Genomic DNA, 20027 nt, shown 5'->3' on the forward strand with positions numbered 1-20027 from the left:
TTATCTCGTTGTAAGCAGCATAGAAATTTAATAAATAAGTAAGACGTAGAGAAACCTGCGGACTTCCCATTTCTGAATCGCTCTCCATTTCATCCCTCTCACCCACAATTGAAAAAGCAGACTAGAGGGGAGGGGGAAACCCTCTTCAACAAGCCATTTAAATCTGTACTACCAGTTCTGGTTGCCACCGAAGACATGCTGTGCGCTATAGATGGCAGCTGAACAAGTTACATAAAGTCAATGCAATCTGTTTAATCCAAAATATTTTACACTCGGCGTCTATTGAAAACAACCTGAAACTGATTATGTACGAATGCAGATTACCAAGCAGACGCTCTCTGGTTGCCAGGGGATGTCTGGCAGACTGTCCGCAGGCTCTGGCAGTTCTGCTGCCAAGAAACAAATGACAAATCAAGTTCCAGGGTTGCTTTCTTTTTTTTTCTTTTTTTTTTTCCAAACCAGATTTTGCAATGCAGAAAATAGCTCTTGTACAATCAGTTCAGTTTTATTTATCCAGCATAGAACCGAGACCTCCCCGCACTTTTTGACACCTGCAGCCCTTACTTCAGCTGTGGAGCCCAATGAGTACAAAAAAGAAAACACAGTGGATTCCATGGTTAAAAAAAAAAAAAAAAGAGGCAATTACCATCTGGGTTGTAATACTCTGGAACAGGAGGAGCAGGAGGAGGAGAGGGAAAGGAGGAGGAGAAGGAGGAGGAGAGGGACAAGGAAGAGAAGAGGAGAAGAAGAGAGACAGGGAGAGGAGGAGGGGGAGGACAGGGAGAGGAGGAGGAGAGGGACAGGGAAAGGAGGGAGAGCAGGAGGAGCAGAGGGACAAGGAAGAGAGGAGGAGGAGAGATAGGGAGAGGAGAAGGAGGACAGGGAAGGGAGGAGGAGGGGGGCAGGGAGTGGAGGAGGAGAGGGACAGGGAAGGGAGGAGAGGGACAGGGAAGGGAGGAGGAGGGGGACAGGGACATGGAGAGGAGGAGCAGGAGGAAGAGGAGAGGGACAGGGAAGGGAGGAGGAGAGGAACATGGAGAAGAGGAGCAGGAGGAAGAGGAGCAGTAGGAGGAAGAGGAGAGGGACACGAAGGAAGGAGGAGGGGGACAGGGAGAGGAAGAGGAGGAAGTGGTGGTAGTGGTGGTGAGGGTTAGGAAATGAAAAAAGAGTAGAAGAAAAATAAAAGTTGCTTATCTTATTTTAAACCAACCAATAAAGTTCAATTTTGCAACACCCATATTTTCTGGAACACTAGGCACATAGAGACTTTCCTTCCTAATATGTTCTTTTCACTCATCTACATCAGTTCTCTTAATGCCAAGACTGTTCCTCCTAAACTGAACTTCTAGGCTGATCGTGAACACTAACTGTGTTTTGAACTGCAAACATTGGTTATTTCTCTTATGATTTTTTCTTACTTTGAGATACAAGTGTAGAAATGTATGATTGTTAAGATTCTCTAAATCTAAAAAGACTAATGAGGAAAGAGACATATTTTGCAGAAGGCGTTTGGATTCTTCTTCAGCAGAAACGGTCCTTTTAAAGAAGAAACAAGGTGGAAAAAACGAGAGGCCCCAAAAAACATACTCACAGGTAGATCAAAGCTAACTTTAGATCAGAACTAAAGACTCAAGCAAGAAAGCTAAAGCTGAGAATGATATGGGGTGAGACGCCAAATGTAAATAAAAAGAACTTATTTCAATATATTCAAAATAAAAAGAAGAGAGACGATCAATAGACCAGATGCTCAATAAACACAGTCAATTCCTACTTCCTTCTAGCAAGTGAAAATGTGTTTCGTTGGGGAACTGGGAAAAACAAGATGAAGGGGCTGGATTAAAACTTGCAAATGGAAGGAGAAAACTGAAAATATTCTAGAAAATAGCTCTTTACTTTGAATGACTTTGAATGACCCACCCAATCAGCCACACCCAACCAGTCAGCCCCCCAAGGTAAACCACAGCCCTGATGTGGCCCTCAATGAAATTGAGTTTGGCACCCCTGGTCTAGAGGAAGCTAAAATGTATATTGCAATTGGTGGAAACACATCTTTAACAGAACACAGTAAAATATAATGAAATACATGATTTCCTGTTGCAGACATCCAGTCCAAACGGCATTGGCGAAAATAAAAATGATGAAACCGTGTGTTGCAACGTCTTAACACTGAACACAAGTTTGTACGGCACAGAGTTGCTATTGTGATGCCACCATGTATGTTTCTTCACCTACCCTTTTCTTTTTTTTTTAATTTTTAATATTTTATTACAACACAATATGACAAACACATAACATACAACATCAAGATCCTTGGTGGCGCAGCAGACTAAAGTGCTGTTAAATAGCACCAGCTGCCTGCAATTACTGCGAATTCAAATCTCACCAGGCTCAAGGTTGACTCAGCCTTCCATCCTTCCGAGGTAGGTAAAATGGAGGACCCGGATTGTGGGGGCAATAAGCTGACTTTGTATAAAAAAAGAACACTGCTTAGGGGGGGCCGAAAGCCCTACTAAGCAGGTATATACAAAAAGTATGAAGGCTATTGCTTAACGCATTGTAAGCCGTCCTGAGTCTCCGGAGAAGGGCGGCATATAAATCGAACCAATCAATAAATACAATAAATAAATAAACACATAAATATATCCTCTTTTTTAAACAATGTTTCTTGGTGGTCTTCTTTCTGTTTTGTATCTCCACACCCCCCCCCCCCCATATCTCTCTTATTATTTCTTTTTCTTCATTGTCCCTTTTTCTTTGGTTCCCTTTCTTGATTCTTTCCTGAACACAAAGCTTTTCGCCCTCCCCAAAAAAAACCTCACTCACTTCTGAATCCTTTCTCTGTCGCTGGAAGTCATTGTGTACACATCGAAACATATTTAAACAACAAAAGCAGACATTTGCACAGTGGAATAGGTGATGGTTTGCTACAGCAAATGCAAAACACCCAACTTCTGAAGAGCCCGACTACCTTGAAATAACCGAACGAAATCTGGAAAGGTTTCTTCTGCAACCCATTTAGAATTCGAGACCAAAGCAAAAGGAAGACAATCCGTTGATGGCAACTTGGAGACGGCTTCACAGTTACAAATAGAACATCTCGGTGGAACATATGCAGAAGCTTCTCACACCTCTGTCTTTCAGCAAAGGCACATTTTTATCCCTCACAGTTATCACGCTGGTTGTCTTCCTTCCAAAGCCCTACTTAATGCTTGTGGCGCCAAGTCCTTCTTTCTTGATGTCAGATTGGAGAAGAAGGCACGTGGCTCTCTCCCAATTAATACATTAGCATCTCCCGTGAACGCTTCTACGTGACTCAGCATCTAGAGGAGTTGCCCACCCCCCACCCCCCCACCCCCAAAACCTTTTCGGCACCAGGGACCGGTTCTGTGGAGAGAGTTTTTTTCCGCAGACCGGAGGGGGCGTGATTTCGCGTACTGTCAGCATCCCGCAAATGGGGCTTGGTTCTGACCCAGCTCCCCAAACACGACAAACCCTCTGAAGGTAACTCAAAGATTCCTTTATTAGGAGCGCCAGCAGCCCCGGCAAAAAGTTTCGCTCACCGCAGGCTAAGAAGTCTATCCGGCAGGGAGATGAATAGTTGTCTGCCACACCTATTCATTTCAGCCCCCTGCCTTTTATCCCCAGAGCTAGGGTGGGGCTTCGCTAGCAGAGGTGGTTTTTCTGCCCAAGGACCGGCCCACAGATTTCCACTGCTCTCCTCTCCCCTGCCTTCTGCGCATCCGCGCATCAGGCACTGGGCCCAGCTGTTCCTCCTCTTCTTCATCAGCCACCTCCAGACCTGGGGACTGTTGACTCTCCATCTGAAGGCTGACGGACAGCCCAGGCTCCGCCTCTGTCTCTCTCTCTGCCAGCTCCATTCCCTCTTCCCCCTCGGAGCTCTCAGGTTGCCTTGATGGTGATCCTGAGTCCCATGCCTTCTCCTCCTCTGATTTGACTGCTGGAGGGACTGGTGGCCAACAGGCCACAACAGGCTTCAGTTGTTTGCGTAACCCAGTTTCTGGCATGTCGCGACCCACTGCCGGTCCATGGACTAGGGCTTGGGGACCCCTGATCTAGAAGGCATAACAGAGTTCTCAAAATGCTCCCCAAAATTTGGCTAACTATAGAAATAGCACTTGTATACTTATATACCACATGGTGGCTCAGCGGCTAAGACGCTGAGCTTGTTGATCGAAAGGTCGGCAGTTCACCGGTTCAAATCCCTAGTGCCGCGTAACGGGGTGAGCTCCCATTACTTGTCCCAGCTTCTGCCAACCTAGCAGTTCAAAAGCACGCAAAAAATGCAAGTAGAAAAATAGGGACCACCTTTGGTGGGAAGGTAACAGCGTTCTGTGCACCTTTGGCGTTTAGTCCTGCTGGCCACATGACCACGGAGACGTCTTTGGACAGCGCTGGCTTTGAAACAGAGATGAGCACTGCCCCCTAGAGTCAGGAACGACTAGCACATGCGTGAGGGAAACCTTTATCTTTACCTTTACCACTCCATACTGCTTTACAGAGCTCTCTAAGTGGTTTACAAATATCAGCCTATTGCCCCCAACAATCTGGGTCCTCATTTTGCCAGACCTTGGAAGGATGGAAGGTTGAGTCAACCTTGAGCCAGTCAGGATCAAATGCCTGGCCAGTCTGTAATACTGCATTCTAACCACTGGGCCACCATGGCACTTTTAATAACAAGCCACTAGAATGAAGTGAGAAAGCAGACTCAAAATGTGGCCATTTTGGATTTGGGGGGTTTATTTTTTTTTTAATCAAAGATTGAATTTGAAGTTTGAGTCACACATCAGCATCTGCACTCCAAAAAGCAATGGATGGAGTCAAGGGAAAAAAATTAAATTTTCGTGCTTTACTGTCCACTGAATTAAAACTAAATATGCTGAATTAAAACTAAATTTACAATAATTCATTTAACGATCGTTCAAAGTTATAATGCACTGAAAAAAGTGACTTATGACCAATTCTCAGACTTATGTCCTTACAGCATCCCTACAGTCACATGATCAAACTTTGTGTGCTTGGCAACCAGCATGCATTTACTGTACAATGGTTGCTGCATCCTGGGATTCTGGGTTTGTCATTTGCAACATTTCTAGTGAGATTTTGTCAAGCCAAGTCAAGGGGGGGAAGCCAGATTCACTTAAATGCATAATTCACTTAACAACTGTAGTGATTCAGATAACAACTATGGGGGAAAAAACATACTGAAAAGAAGGACTAGGGGTGACATGATAGCAGTGCTCCGATATCTCAGGGGCTGCCACAAAGAAGAGGGAGTCAAGCTGTTCTCCAAAGCACCTGAGGGCAGGACAAGAAGCAATGGGTGGAAACTAATCAAGGAGAGAAGCAACATAGAACTAAGGAGGAATTTCCTTACAGTTAGAACAATGAATCAGTAGAACAACTTGTCTCCAGAACTTCCAACACTGGGAGTTTTTAAGAAGAGATTGGATAACCATTTGTCTGAAGTGGTGTAGGGTTTCCTGCCTAAGCAGAGGGTTGGACTAGAAGACCTCCAAGGTCCCTTCCAAATCTGTCCTATTCCTATTATTCCTATTATTCCTATTATTCCTATTATTCCTATTCTATTCTATTCTATTCTATTCTATTCTATTCTATTCTATTCTATTCTATTCTATTCTATTCTATTCTCTCCAAGGTCCCTTCCAACTTTGTTATTCTATTCTAAGTATTGTTAATTGTAAATTGGTGCATGACTCACTTAACAAGTGCCTTGCTTAGCAACCAAAATTTGGGGCTCAATTGTAGACGTAAGTTCAGGGCTATCAGTACACTCCCTGGCAAGATACCAGGCCCCAAGAATCAAGAAAGACACATGGGGTTGGTTCAGAGCAGTTTTCTTTATTGTTCTTCACCTACAGACAGAAATCTTGCCAAACCAAGGGTAACTATCTACATCACCCTAGATATTCTCTGAGAATTGCTAGGGAGGAGCCCTCTTAACTTCCTTTCTCCTGACCAAACTATCTAAGTCTTCGATCCTCTCGAATGCAGCCCCTCCCTCCTGGGAATCCAGACTACATTCCACCACATCAGCTGAGAATGTCAGGTGTCAAACTCCATCCGAACAATCAGGTTCGATTTATTAGTGGATGAACCTGTCCAAGAATATATACAGTGATGCTCACATTTCCTGTGTAAGCCCACCAGCAGATAAGCAGACCCTCAATTTTTTAACCAAACAAACCATGAGAAATGCAAGTTTGTTTGTCCGTGGGTTTGTTTTTCATGGTATTTGGTTAAAAATTCAAGGGTCAGCTTATCCACAGATGGGCTTCTATGCAAGTACAGTGTTTTCCCGAAAATAAGACCTCCCCCCAAAATAAACCTTCCCCTGAAAATAAGCCCTCCCTGAAAATATTTAAACACATGCGCAGCTGGTCCCCGCCATTTCCTCTGGTTAGGGTTAGGGAGACAGAGCTGGAAAGCAGGTAAGACGGCAAGAGGATCCCCGTTTTGCTCCACACGCCCCAAAATAATAAGACCAAGTGCTTATTTCAGGGTTCAAAAATATAATATTTTTTAATGTATTTTTTATAAATATAAGGGTCTTTTTTTCAGGGAAACACAGCATATACACGGTATATGATAAGCCTGGCTAGGTGGCTCAGTGGCTAAAACACTGAGCTTGTCAATCAGAAAGGTTGGCAGTTCGGTGGTTCGAATCCCTAGTATAGGTCTCCTGCGTGAAGCAGGGGGTTGGACTAGATGACCTCCAAGGTCCCTTCCAACTCTGTTACTGTTAAATTTACAATTGTGTTACTTTAGTAAGAATGTTAATCTTGGTAAGAATGTTTTGAAATCCTATGGGTGTCACAATGGAAGCTTTAGCATGGGCAGCGTGAAATTTATATTATTATGAAATATATATTATTCTAGGCCAGATGATATACAGTATATATATATCTCCTCTGTATATATATATATATATTGTGTATATATATATATATATATACACACACACACACACACACACAAATAGTCCTTGACTTACAACCTTTTGTTTAGTGACAGTTCCAAGTTACAACAGCACTGAAAACATGAGTTTTTATGACCGTTTTTCACACTTACAACCATCGTAGCATTCCCTTACTCTAGTCTCCGGAGCCCGGAGGGGGGAGGGGGAAATACACACAGACCTGCCGTGGTGCAGGAAGCCGACTAGGCCACACCCACCATGGCCACGCCCACCCAGCAACGGGGCAGAGAACCCCTTGCTAAAATTTTTGAAGCCCATCCCTGTACTTATCCAATCATTGCAACTGTGTAATTCTAATTGCCGAAGAGGTTCACAGTTCTGTGGCTTAAAAAAAAAAGAGGATTTGATAGCATTTAAAAACGGGCAATGTCGACATTTACTTACCTATCTTGGGTTAGTGGCAGAATCACAGTTGCTTGCATGGAAAACACGATGAAGGATATTCTCATCCGAGGGCTTTTGAAGATGAGAAAGAGAAAGAAAACCATTAAATTCAGCCATGTAAGCCAGAACATTTCAAGGAGCCTTTAATTTGATCACACAGACCATTATCTAGTATCCGAGACAGAACATGTCGGTCGGCAATTCTATATTTCACCTGTCCTGAAAGCAGTATATATACTGCTCGATTTGGTGCTCTCTGAGCTTGGTCATTTGCTTGCAGACATTTCAATATTCAACTGATGATGTTACCTAGTTGGGTAGTGAAATGTCTGTAAGCAAACAGCTCAGAGAACAAAGAGGCTGCACAGTTCAGTTCTGCATTACAGATATTCTCTTATATTGGATCTGCTTGATTTTGCTCAATTCACATTCTGGATCAAACCAACCACAGTTCTCTGTAATTAAGCTGTTGCTTTCCCTTTTAGGAGTTTAGACCATAGTGTTCTCTCTGTTCATTTTTGGCCCATAGGGTGGGCGTGGCCATGGTGGCCATGGCCAGGGGTGTGACAGGCAGCACTCGGCCTCCTGCACTCCCCCTGGGAGCAAAAACGGGCCGCGGAGGGGACGCGCCACACACACCAGTGTTATAATGTTTTGGGTTTAGGAGGCCTCCCTCAAGCCTCCTGGGAGTGAAAATGGGTCGCGGGGGGGGGGTGCCACACCGCCCCGTGCCCAGTTTTGGGCCTAGTAGGCCTCCCTGCACTTAACTGGGAGCCACAATGGGTGCTTGGGGACTCCTGGAAGGAGCGGGAGGGGAGGGGTCAGCCAGCAATTTAATTACCAGTTTGCCCGAACCGGCTGAATCCCACCACTGCTCTCACACATACCATGAGCAACCTGGCAAAGGAGAGTGAGCACAGCAGCAGGAATCTTAAGGACAGGGGTGTCAAACTCGATTTCATTGAGGAACACATCAGGGTTGTGGTTGACCTCAGGGGGGCGGGAGGCGTGGCCCAGGTTTCGCCTTCCTCCACTGGAGACAACAGATTCCTCCAGTCCCTCCCAGGCCACCACAGGCGTCCCCCTGACATGAGCAATGTTCAGATGGCCACGCCCATGCCCGCCACACCCACCACGCCCCCCTGAGGTCACTTACAACCCCGATGCGGCCCTCAATGAAATCGAGTTTGACACCCCTGGTGTAGGGTCATTTTACAGCCCAGGAAGGTCCAGAAAGACCACGTCAAGCATCCGTCTCACAAGTTGTCACGAAAAATGAAGGAGAGACTGTTATCATACAAAGTGGGCTGTTTTGTCTCCGCTAGTTATTATTTAATCCGAGGGAGCCATCTCAAGCATTTTCCTCAGTCGATTTTTCTTTGTCTAAAGATAGATCCCATCATTGCCAAATACTTTTTCTTTTCTTTTTTTTACCCTTTTGTATGTTTGGATTTTTTTTTTTTTAATCCCACCATCACGGAATCCCATTCTGGGAGAAATTCATAAGCATACGTTCCTATTATTAATTTTTTTAAAATATCCTCTCTGCACGTTTGAAGCTCTTGAAAAGAAACCGAACGTGTGTTATGTTGTAACTTCAGGCCTTCGTCGTTCAGGCCCAGAAAAGGAGAAAAAAAAAATGGAGAACAGATGTACAACCCTTACTGGAGTGATCTAATTCTTATAATGAAACCTGCTCAGAATTTTTACCATATGCTGCACTGAACAGCATTTCAGTGGAACCCTGGAAACCTTCCTCCTTTTTTTCCCCCCTGGAGAAAGAAGGAGTGGGGGAAACAAGGACAAAAATCTCAAAAGCTGTTCAGAACGATTCCACCAAATCGTTTTTGTTCCAGTCAGTTCAGAAATAAAAAGGGTGGAGTTCTTGTCGAAATCAAGAGTGACCAAAAGTCTCAGGAATGGGCAATCAAATCATTTTTGGAAGGAAGAAGCATCTCTGTTGCCAGTAACTGAAATTCCAGATCCCGTGACCTCTGTCAATGACTCTTTTTATTAATTTACATTGTCCCAGGAAAGGAAAAACCAATCAGATTTCTTTCCTTATTCTATAGAGGCCTTGTTTTCTGCCCTACGAAGATAAGATGCGTTGCAATTAAGATTCCTCTTCCACCAGCTGGCCAAACACAATTGCCTAACTGTACTGCATTTTCCATAGGAAACAATTAAGTGCGGTGATGTCTATGCAATTGCTTCCAGGACTCAGAGAGTCCTGTGTTTAACTAGACTCGAGTGTCGTCTATAACTTTTAAAATAATCTTGTTCTTGTCTGAGGAATACCATGATCAAAATCATGCTGCCATTATTAAAGCAGATGTTGGGTACATCTGTGTAACATCCTTGGGAAAAAGTCAGAAAACTCAGTGGTGTCCCACAACTGCTTTCCTTGAAAATGCACGAAAAGGTGTGATTGTATAATGAAAAAGAGAAGAAACAGAGGGAAGAAAAACTAAAGGACCAAAAATGTTATTTCCTGTTTTTGTTCTTCTTCTTCACCGCAGGACTGATTTAAAACAACTCCTTTTTACATTCTGATAAATAGTTGTGGTTTTTTTTTTTTTATCTTAATATATTTTAAATCTTTTCCTGCCCCTTCATTTTTTTGCTTTACAACAGTCATTTTGGTCAGAATTGTACCTGGTATCCTGTCATGCAGGCTCAAACACCACTCTTAATGGCCATTTCTAGAGATATTCTTAGCAAGTGTTGGAAATCTGATCTAAACATGTTCTAGCTTCTTTTTCAACTTGACCCAACAAAACAGGCGTTCTTATGTTGTTAAGAACAAGCCAGATCTAGTTTCGAACTCATTTGCAATCTATGAAACTATTCATGGTCTCCAGGGAAAACAGGAAATTAAAAAAAGAAAATAGTTACCAGAAAAAAAGGAAATATGGTTCTTTCTAACTCGTTTGACAACTTACCTCACAAATCTTTCTGTCAGCTGCTTCACAAATTCAACAATTTCTGACCAGTGTGTTGTTACGCTCCCTGATCTAGAAAAAAAAAAATCCAAAAATGAATGTTCATTAAGTGCCAATAAATAGTCAAATTTCTTAAAATACTTCTTTGGAACACTGTTTTCATGAAGGATTCAGACTTGCCTGCTACAGGTAGTTTCCCACTTATGGCCAGTCATTAAACGATGGGTTGAAGTTACAACAGACCTCATCAAGGCTACTTCCAAGTTACAGGACACACGGACACACACACACACACCCCTTGAGGTCACTGATCACATTTTGGGTATTCAATAACCAGCCTGCATTTAAAGCAGTCCTGTGAGCTCAATTTATGACTATTTGCTAGAAACTGGTGTTTATTTCTGGTTGCCGGTACAAAACACTCATTATAGACAATGAATTCACTGAACAACTGCTGTGTTTGCTTAACAACCGCAGTATCCATTTAACAACCATGGTGATTCACTTAAAGGCTGCTGCAAAAATGTCATAAAATCAGTTATGATCACATGATGACCTGCTTAATGACCGGCACAACTTACAACTGTAATTTTAGGCTCAATTATGGTTGTAAGTCAAGGACTACCTGCATTATTATTAACGGATTAATAGAGTTGGAAGGGACCTTATAGGTCATCTAGACCAACCCCCCGCCCAAGCAGGAGACTCTACACCATTTCTAACAGATGGCCATCCAGTCTCTTCTTGAAAGCCTCCAGGGATGAAGCTCCCACAACTTCTGAAGGCAACTTCTGTTCCATTGGTTGATTGTTCTCACTGTCAGAAAATTTCTCCTTATTTCTAGGTTGAATCTCTCTTTGATCCGTTTCCATCCATTATTCCTTGTCTGGCCTTCAGGTGCTTTGGAACACAGGTTGACCCCCCTCCTCTTTGTGGCAGCCCCTCAAATATTGGAAGACTGCTATCATCTCTCCCCTGGTCCTTCTCTTCACTAGACTAGCCGCGCCCAGTTCCTGCAACCGTTCATTGTATGTTTTAGCTTCCAGTCCCCTAATCATCTTGGTTGCTCTTCTCTGCACTTTTTCTAGAGTCTCAATATCTTTTTTATAGTGTAGTGATCAAAACTAATTATATTATCTAATTGTACTATGTAGAGATTTATACTAGTTCTCCTCAGTTGAAAGTGATTGGTAACCATCAAATATCTATAATATTTAATATCTGAAGTAATAAATGAACACCTCCCCAAATGAAAACAAAATTACAATGATAGTATCAGAACCCTACTGAATTCAGAGTTTCACCACTTACGATCCTACATCAACAAGCTGGACATCAGCAACCTATGGGGTTAGGCAGAGATGGGTCTTGTGGTCAGAGCTTTGTAACTACTGATCTAGATGATGGAATTAATGAGCTGCTTAATAAAATGTTATGATGACACAAGACTGAGAGGTTTGCTCAACACTTGGAAAACTGAATTGGGAGGAACAAAACATGGAGAAATATGACATTACATTAGCAAGAAACGAATGTGGAAGACACATACAAAATGGGGGTTCATGACTTGGAAGCATCTAAGATGGACTTGAGTCACTGACAGCAAGTTGAATATGAGTTAGCCATGTGGGTCAGGCTAACCTAGTTATGAGCTTTGATACCATCATTGATTCAAACCAAAGATGGTATCAAAGATGCAAGAAGTCATTATTTATCGTTATTTATCACACAGGTAGGATCACACCTTATTTGGAGCACTGCTTTTTCAGAAGAATATTGACAGATTAAAGAGGCTGCAGAGGAAGACAGTAAAGATTGGGATTACAGTGCAAGAGGAAGGAATTTATCTGTGGGCTGTCGGACTCCTGAATGAGAAATAACTTCATAACTATGTACTACGATGGACTTGCAGGGCCAGCGCAATGTGTAATATGTTCACATTGATGCAATACGATTGGGTGTTTTGTTAATATGATTTATTGGATTAGGGATTTTCTGTCTTCACTATGAGTTGTATTGCATTGGGGGGAGGTGGACTGAGGGAGCTCCACCAATCTCATTGTACATATGTTGTGCAATGACAATAAAGGTTATTATTATTATTAGAACGGGATTCTGAAGGAAAGAAAACAGAGGTGGGTTTCAGCAGGTTCTGACCAGTTCTGGAGAACCGGTAGTGGAAATTATGAGTAGTTTGGAGAACCGGTAGTAAACATTCTGACTGGCCCTGCTCCCATCTATTCTCTGCCTCCCGAGTCCCAGCTGATCGGGAGGAAATGGGGATTTTGCAGTAACCCTTCCCTCGGAGTGGGGAAGGAATGGAGATTTTACAGTATCCTTCCCCTGGAGTGGGGTGGGAATGGAGATTTTACAGTATCCTTCCCATGCCACGCCCACCAAGCCATGCCACACCCACCAAGCCACACCCACAGAACCGGTAGTAAAAAAAATTGAAATCCACCACTGAAAGAAGAGGTAAGGAGACATAAATTACATAAAGAGAAGCTATAAGGATTGTGGTCACAAGAACTATTGCTCCATGTCCACAAAAAAAAAAACAGGACCCAAAATAATGAGTATAAATTATACTCACCTAAATTTTGTTTAAATCGTCCTTGGCAACTTTTAAGATTTGAGGACTTCAACTCCCAGAATTCTTCAGCCAGCATGGCTGGCTGGGGAATGGGGCCATTTTGGAAGTTGAAGTGGCCGGCTGAGGACTTCTGGGAGTTGAAGTCCCACAAGTCTTAAAGTTGCCAAAGTTTGACACCTCTGATTTAAATGGAAACCTTTTTGATGGTAAGATGTATACAACAGCGGATCAGTCTGCCAACGGAGGTTGGGTTCTCCACCTCAAAAGTTTCTTTTTTAAGAAGAGGCTGTCTAAGAATGGTTTGATTAGTTTTCCTGAATATATGGCAGGGGGCTGGACTATATAATCTTCATCATCCCATCCAAGTCTATAATTCTATCATTTTAGAATGTCATTAAGGCAGAGGTGGGAAACTATGGCCCTTTTATGACTTGTTGACTTCAATCCCCAGAATTCCTGAGCTAGCATGGCTGGCTCAGGAATTCTGGGAATTGAAGTCCAGAAGTCATTAAAGGGCCATAGTTGCCCACCCCTGTATTAAGGAATTGATGAGGCCTCACCCAGAACCAAATCACTCCCAGCGGTTTCATGTGGATGTTAAAGAGGAAGTGTGAACTAAGGTTAAAAACAACCCCAAGGGAGATTTCCCCAGTCTGATTTCTCTCCCCCCTAAAATGATTGACACTGTTGTGACCTAGGCTCCCTTAGGCATAAAAGACACAATCAGTTTTAAACAACCCTATTTTATTATAACAGCTGGGAATGAAGTAATTAGTCCAAATTAATTCCAAAACAAGTCCTTCAGAAAAAGTCCTTCAGACTTATCACAAACCTTTGTCTACTTTGGCACCCTGCCAAAGGCTTTTCTTGGCAAAGCCCCATGAAGTTCAGAAACAAGAGACACTGACTAAAAACAAATGTAGCAATGTTGTTTTCCTACAAAGAGCCCAAGAGCCTTTGCTGCTCTTTTAAGCCTTATGGGAGGGGCCAATCATCTCCTGGCCTTACTCCTGAGTCGTCCTTTTTGCTTTAGCTGCTCTTGCCTTCTGGCAGCTCTGCGCATGCGTGCACTAGGAACAGGCTTCTCCTGTTCCTCTGCCTCTCTACTGTCCACCTCTGGAGGCTCTGGAGTCCGCACATCACTCCCAGATGGCCCTGGCCCCATCTCTGCCTCCGACCCAGAGCCCTCATCCGGGCCTTCCCCAGACTCCAGGACTGGCCCATTGTCCTCCCCAGCCTCCTCACTGTCCAACTCCGCTGCCAGCTCTGCAGGCTGCTGGTGGACCACAACAGACACCACTTGCTTTGGAAAGAATGGGCCTATTGAAAATAGTGCCTCTAATTCTTGGAAAAATACTATACTTAATGGTATTGAACAGGATGGAGAAATGAAATAAAACCAAGAGGGCTGCATTCCTTCCACCAGTTTCCCACATAGGTCACCCACAAAAACCAGCAATGCTATTTCCGTTCCATGCTCAGCCCAAATGCCGACTTTAAATAGAAAGGATAAACTCGCCACGGAACAAAACTCGTCGCAGGACAATTCAACAATTTCATTGAATGAATTAAAATATTTTTTAAAAAAATATATTTTAATGTTTGTCGTTCACATTTTATTTTGTTCCACCTTTTGCATCCTTTCTTCCATGATTCTATTTCACCACTTCTTCAATATTATGTAACTTTTGTTGCGCGGCAAGTTGGCCGTGGCAAATTGTCCCATGGCAAGTTGGCCGTGGCGAACTGTCCCGGGGCAAGTTGCCGTGGTGAACTGTCCCGTGGCAAGATGCCCGAGGCGAGTTGATCATAGCGAATTCGCCACTTTGAGTTGGTCATGGTGAATTGTCCTAGACCTGATTTTATGTTTTTTTTAAAGTCATACAGTTTTTATTAGTTTATAATATAACATACAGAGAGAATACAAAAGCAAATATTAGGGAAATTAGGAAAGGAAAAAAGGAAGTGAATGGTGAAGGAAAGGAAGGGGAAAAGAAAACCAAAAGGCATTGACTTCCGATTCCTGTGGTGCAATAAAATAAGGCATTAAGCTCTACCCTCAACTTTTTACTTTTTCATAATAATAGAAACTAGCCATTTCTATAACAACAAGAAATCTCTTCTGTCCTAGACCTGATTTTAAAAGTTTATTTAAAAGGACTCAGCTAATCTCTTCTTCTACAACTTTCTGTAACCAAATTCCCACCAACTTCTCAACAAACTTTCCTATAAAAAGGAGAGGTTGGAAGCAGGTAGACACATATCCCAAATAGCTGAATTCAAAATACAGCCCCCAATGCCTCTCCTACAAAGGAACCAACATGTCCTTGTCCACCAAACAGGCATTAAGGAAAATTGAAGAGAGCCAGTTTGGTGTAGTGGTTAAGACACCAGGGTAGAAAGTGGGAGTCTGTGAGTTCTAGAACCACTTTAGACATGAAGGTCAACTGGGTGACATTGAGCCATTCACACTCTCTCTCAACCTTTTCCACCTCACAGAGTTGTTGTTGTGGGGGAAAACAAGAGGAGGAAGATGTGTTGGATATGTTCATCATCTTGATATGATTCTGAGTTATTTATAAAAACAAATATAAAAATAAATAAATATCCACTACCCCTTCCCATCTATCCAAAGAATTCGGCTATCCAAAGAACTGGGAAGGGCATGGATCTAAATCATAAACGATGGGATTTAGGCTAGAAAATTCCTCATCCATTTCATCCGAATCCACAAAACAAAACAAATTCCTATTTATATTACAAGTCACCTTCTCACACTACCGTATATGTATGTACAAGCAATGACTGTTCACGTAGTATCTTTCTCTCACTTGTTTCGTTATTACTTGGGCTGATTTTCAAGATCCCCCCTTTGGCAATGCAAGTGTCAACTAAAAATACACGCAACCACTTTCAAACTGGCAGGGGATCAAAAGATGAAAACGGTCGAAAACTATTGTTATCTCACAGTGGGACGAAGCAGTGATGTTGCCAGAAAAGATCACGGCTTCTATGTACCTTGTGTGATTGCTGTCTTTTTTTAAAATAAGAAAGAAACTTTGTTTTAGAACAGAGTTATCAAACTCAAGGCCCGTGGGGTGCTTAAATCGGGCCCACGCGGCTGGCCTGGAAATAGCAAAGGACTGGCCCGCGGTGTCTGTGGCAGCCAAAACGGCCATGCGTGCCCCCCCTGCACCCCATTTTCAGCCTGGATGGCCTCCTGCAGCACTTTGCCAGCCAAGGCCACCAAGGCCGAAAATGGGGCGCAGGGGGGCCACATGCAGCCCCCTGTGGCCCATTTTGGCCAGCAAAGCGCTGCAGGAGGCATCGGCCCTGTCTCATCACTTCTGGCCAGCCCACGGAGAACTACAATGCTGATCTGGCCCTCAAAGAAATCCAGTTGGACACTCGTGTTTTAGAATTAGATCTTCCTTTACCTGCTAGGCCTCAAAGAGATGAGGAGGCAGGAAAGCAAAACAGCCTTTTGCGAGATGGGAGCTGGGTATTTAAAAGAGAAAACATCCACCTGAGGCTGTCAGATGCCTTTTATCAAGGTAGTCCTTCAGACACAGATAGCCCTCGACTTAAAATCATTCATTTCGTGATTTAGTGACCGTTCGAAGTTACAATGGCACTGAAAAAAATTACCGTTTTTCACACTTATGGAAGTGTGAAAAGTTGCAGGTTGCCCATGGTCACGGGGTCAAAATTCGAACGGTTGGCAACTGGCTCACATTTAGGACAGTTGCAATGTCCCCTGGGGTCATGTGGTCCCCTTTTACGACCTTTTTGATAATTCAAAATCAACGGGGAAGCCAGATATGCTTCACAACCCTGTTACTAATTTAACAACTGCAGTGATTCACTGAACAACTATGGAGGGAAAGATTGAACAACTGTCCCACTCAGCAATAGAAATTTTGGGCTCAATTGCGGTCGTAATTCGAGGATTACCCTGTAGAGTCACAGAGATACTGAGTGACGTTCACTGTTGGGTTAACAGAGAGCCATTCTGGCATTGGAGACAGGATTTTTGAAAGCCTTTCTTTTTTTTTTTTACTATTATTAGTATTATTGCTGTTCTTCTGGCAACGTTTTATTTAGAGATAACGAAACTGCTTAGCTCACTTTTTTCTTTGAAAGGCATTCCACTGAAAAGAATCACATTTGCCTTTTACGAAATCTGGTTTCATGTGTGTTTTTTATTTTTCAACGGCCATTGCTTCCTTACAACAATCCACATGCGACATATTATCTTTCTACCAATATCTGCCTGTCACAAAAAAATTCTCCATTTATATTCTCCTCTTTAATACACAATCTATCACATCTACTTTAGCTTCACACCCTGTGAATAATTGTGATCATTCAACCCACATTCCTTGTTGAGTGTGCCCAACTTGGCCTTTGAAACACTAACTTTTATATACCTACAGAACGTTGCATCCTACAGATAATCCTTGATTTACAACTACAAGTGGGCCCAAAATTCCCACTGCTAAGCAAGGCAGTTGTTAAACGAGTCGCCTCCAATTTTAAAACCTTTTTTGCCATCGTTGTTGAGCAAGTCACTGCAGCTGTTAAGTGAATCATCCGGTTGTTAAGCAAATTTGGCTTCCCTTGTTGTCTTTGCTTGTCGGAAACTGGCTGGGAAGTTTGCAAATCACGTAACTTTGCTGCAACTACCGTAAATACCTGTCGGTTGCCGAGCACCTGAATTTTGATCACGTGTCCATGGGGATGCTACAACCGTCATAAGTGTGAGACCAGTCATAAGTCATTCTTTTTTCACTATTGTAACTTTGAACGAACACTAAACGAATGGTTGTAAGTCAAGGACTATCTATTCATGCTACCAAACACCGTCTGTCAATCACTCAAGTTCTTATTGGCGGCACACAAAAGAACAAGCACAATCACATCCCCAATTAAGAGACTTCTTCCATCTTTTTGAGGACTCATCTATATAATAATCACATTAAGGGGCAAAGGAAACATCCCAATCACTATGCCCTCCTGTAACTCAAGGGTGTCAAAGTCAAGGCCCATGGGCCGGATCCGACCCACGGGGTGCTTAGATCTGGCCCGCGGGGCCGGCCTGGAAACAGTGAAGGACTGGCCTGCAATGCCTCTGGCAGCGAAAACAGAGCTCGGGAGGGCCGCACACAGGCCTCCCGGGCTCCGTTTTTGGCCGCAACGACCTCCTGCAGCCCTCTGCCAGTGAAAACGGAGCTCGGGAGGGTCACGCACAGGCCTCCCAGGCTCAGTTTTTGGCCGTGACGGCCTCCTGCAACCCTCTGCCAGTGAAAACGGAGGTTGGGAGGGCTACGCACAGGCCTCCCAGGCTCAGTTTTTGGCCGTGACGGCCTCCTGCAGCCCTCTGCCAGTGAAAACGGAGCTCGGGAGGGTCACACACAGGCCTCCCAGACTCCGTTTTCGGCCGTGACGGCCTCCTGCATCCCTCTGCCAGTGAAAACGGAGCTTGGGAGGGCCACACACAGGCCTCCCAGGCTCTGTTTCCACTGGCAGAGGGCTGCAAGAGGCTGTCGTGGCCAAAAACAGAGCCTTGATGAGTGACGTCATGTTGGCCATGCCCACCCTGGCCACGGCCCCCAAGGTCAAACACGACCCTGATGCAGCCCTCAATGAAATTGAGTTTGACACCCCTGCTCTAACCGTTCACAAATCATGTCATTTACATACATTTCCTTTCTATCCTCTCCTTCGGCAACGAACCTTCCAGCTCTGTATTCTTTGCAAGTTCAAATCTCTTCCTGTGACTCTACAGGTAGTCCTCGATTTACGACAGTCCGTTGAGTGACTGTTCAGAGTTACAACGGCTCTGAAAAATGTGACTTAGGAGTGTTTTTCACAGCGACGTCTTTTGCAAGCAACCCAGTGATCACCGGATCAAAATTCAGAAGAACCAGTTGGCAACCAGTTCCTATTTATGACCGTCGCTGTGTGTCTCCCAGAGTCACGTGATCTCCTTTTGCGACCTTCCAATCAAGCAAAATCAACCTGGGTGTGTGTGGAAGGAAGCCAGATTCGCTTAACAACCGGATTGCTTACCCCTCCTGCGCGAGCTGCACTGGCTCCCAGTGGTCTTCTGGGTGCGATTCAAGGTACTGGTTACCACCTTTAAAGCGCTCCATGGCATAAGACCGGGGTACCTTCGAGACCGACTTCTGCCACCAATAGCCTCCCACCGGCCAGTCCGCTCCCACAGAGAGGGTCTCCTCAGGGTGCCATCGGCCAAGTTATGTCGGCTGGTGACACCCAGGGGGAGGGCCTTCTCTGTGGGAGCCCCTGCCCTGTGGAATGAACTGCCACCGGAAATGCGTAAGATCTCCGACCTCCGCGTATTTTGCTGTGCCCTCAAGACCCTGCTGTTCCGCCAGGCCGGGCTATCGATGTAATGATTTTAAATTGGGGGTTTTAAATTTGGGGTTTTAAATCTGAGCCCAAATTATTTAATAATTTTAATTATTTTTAAATTGATGTCTGTCTTTGTGCTTTTAATAGGCTGTACACCGCCCTGAGTCCTTCGGGAGAAGGGCGGTATAGAAATAAAATTATTATTATTATTATTATTATTATTATTATTATTATTATTATTATTATTATTATTATTAACGGCAGTGATTCCTTTTTTTAAACACTGTGGCAAGAAAGATGGTTAAAAAAAACTCACTTAACCCATGTCTCACTGAAAGACAGAACTTTTGGGCTCCCTTGTGGTCATAAGTCGAGGACTACCTGCACTTCAGGGTAACAAAACTTAACGTCTGGGTTGATAATTTATCAACAGCAGTGATTCCTTTTTTTAAACTACTGTGGCAAGAAAGAGGGTGAAAAAAAGTCACTTAACCCATGTCTCGCTGAACGACAGCACTTTTTGGGCTCCCCTGCGGTCGTAAGTCAAGGACTACGTGCACTTCAGAGCAACAAAACTTAACGTCTGGGTTGCTAACTTATCAACGGCAGTGATTCCTTTTTTTAACCACTGTGGCAAGAAAGAGGGTAAAAAAAACTCACTTAAACCCAAATATTGGAAAAAAAATGGGAAGATTAAGATAATAGTATAACG

The 20027-nt window shown here is 43.7% G+C and overlaps 1 protein-coding gene across 1 annotated transcript in view; it reads right to left on the reverse strand.

Annotated features, from left to right (window-relative positions):
* The window catches only part of ANTXR2 (ANTXR cell adhesion molecule 2), a 181415-nt gene that overhangs the window by 158794 nt on the left and 2594 nt on the right, over positions 1–20027 (reverse strand). The window contains exons 2-3 of the mRNA XM_060687005.2: positions 10345–10416; positions 7403–7474 (exon numbers count right to left, since the gene is read on the reverse strand). Coding sequence (XP_060542988.1) covers positions 7403–7474; positions 10345–10416 — 144 coding nt within the window. The remainder of the gene's footprint in view (positions 1–7402; positions 7475–10344; positions 10417–20027) is intronic.

The sequence above is a fragment of the Pantherophis guttatus genome, chromosome 8 (assembly GCF_059756535.1).
Source record: "Pantherophis guttatus breed Tessera chromosome 8, ASM5975653v1, whole genome shotgun sequence".
NCBI lineage: Eukaryota > Metazoa > Chordata > Lepidosauria > Squamata > Colubridae > Pantherophis > Pantherophis guttatus.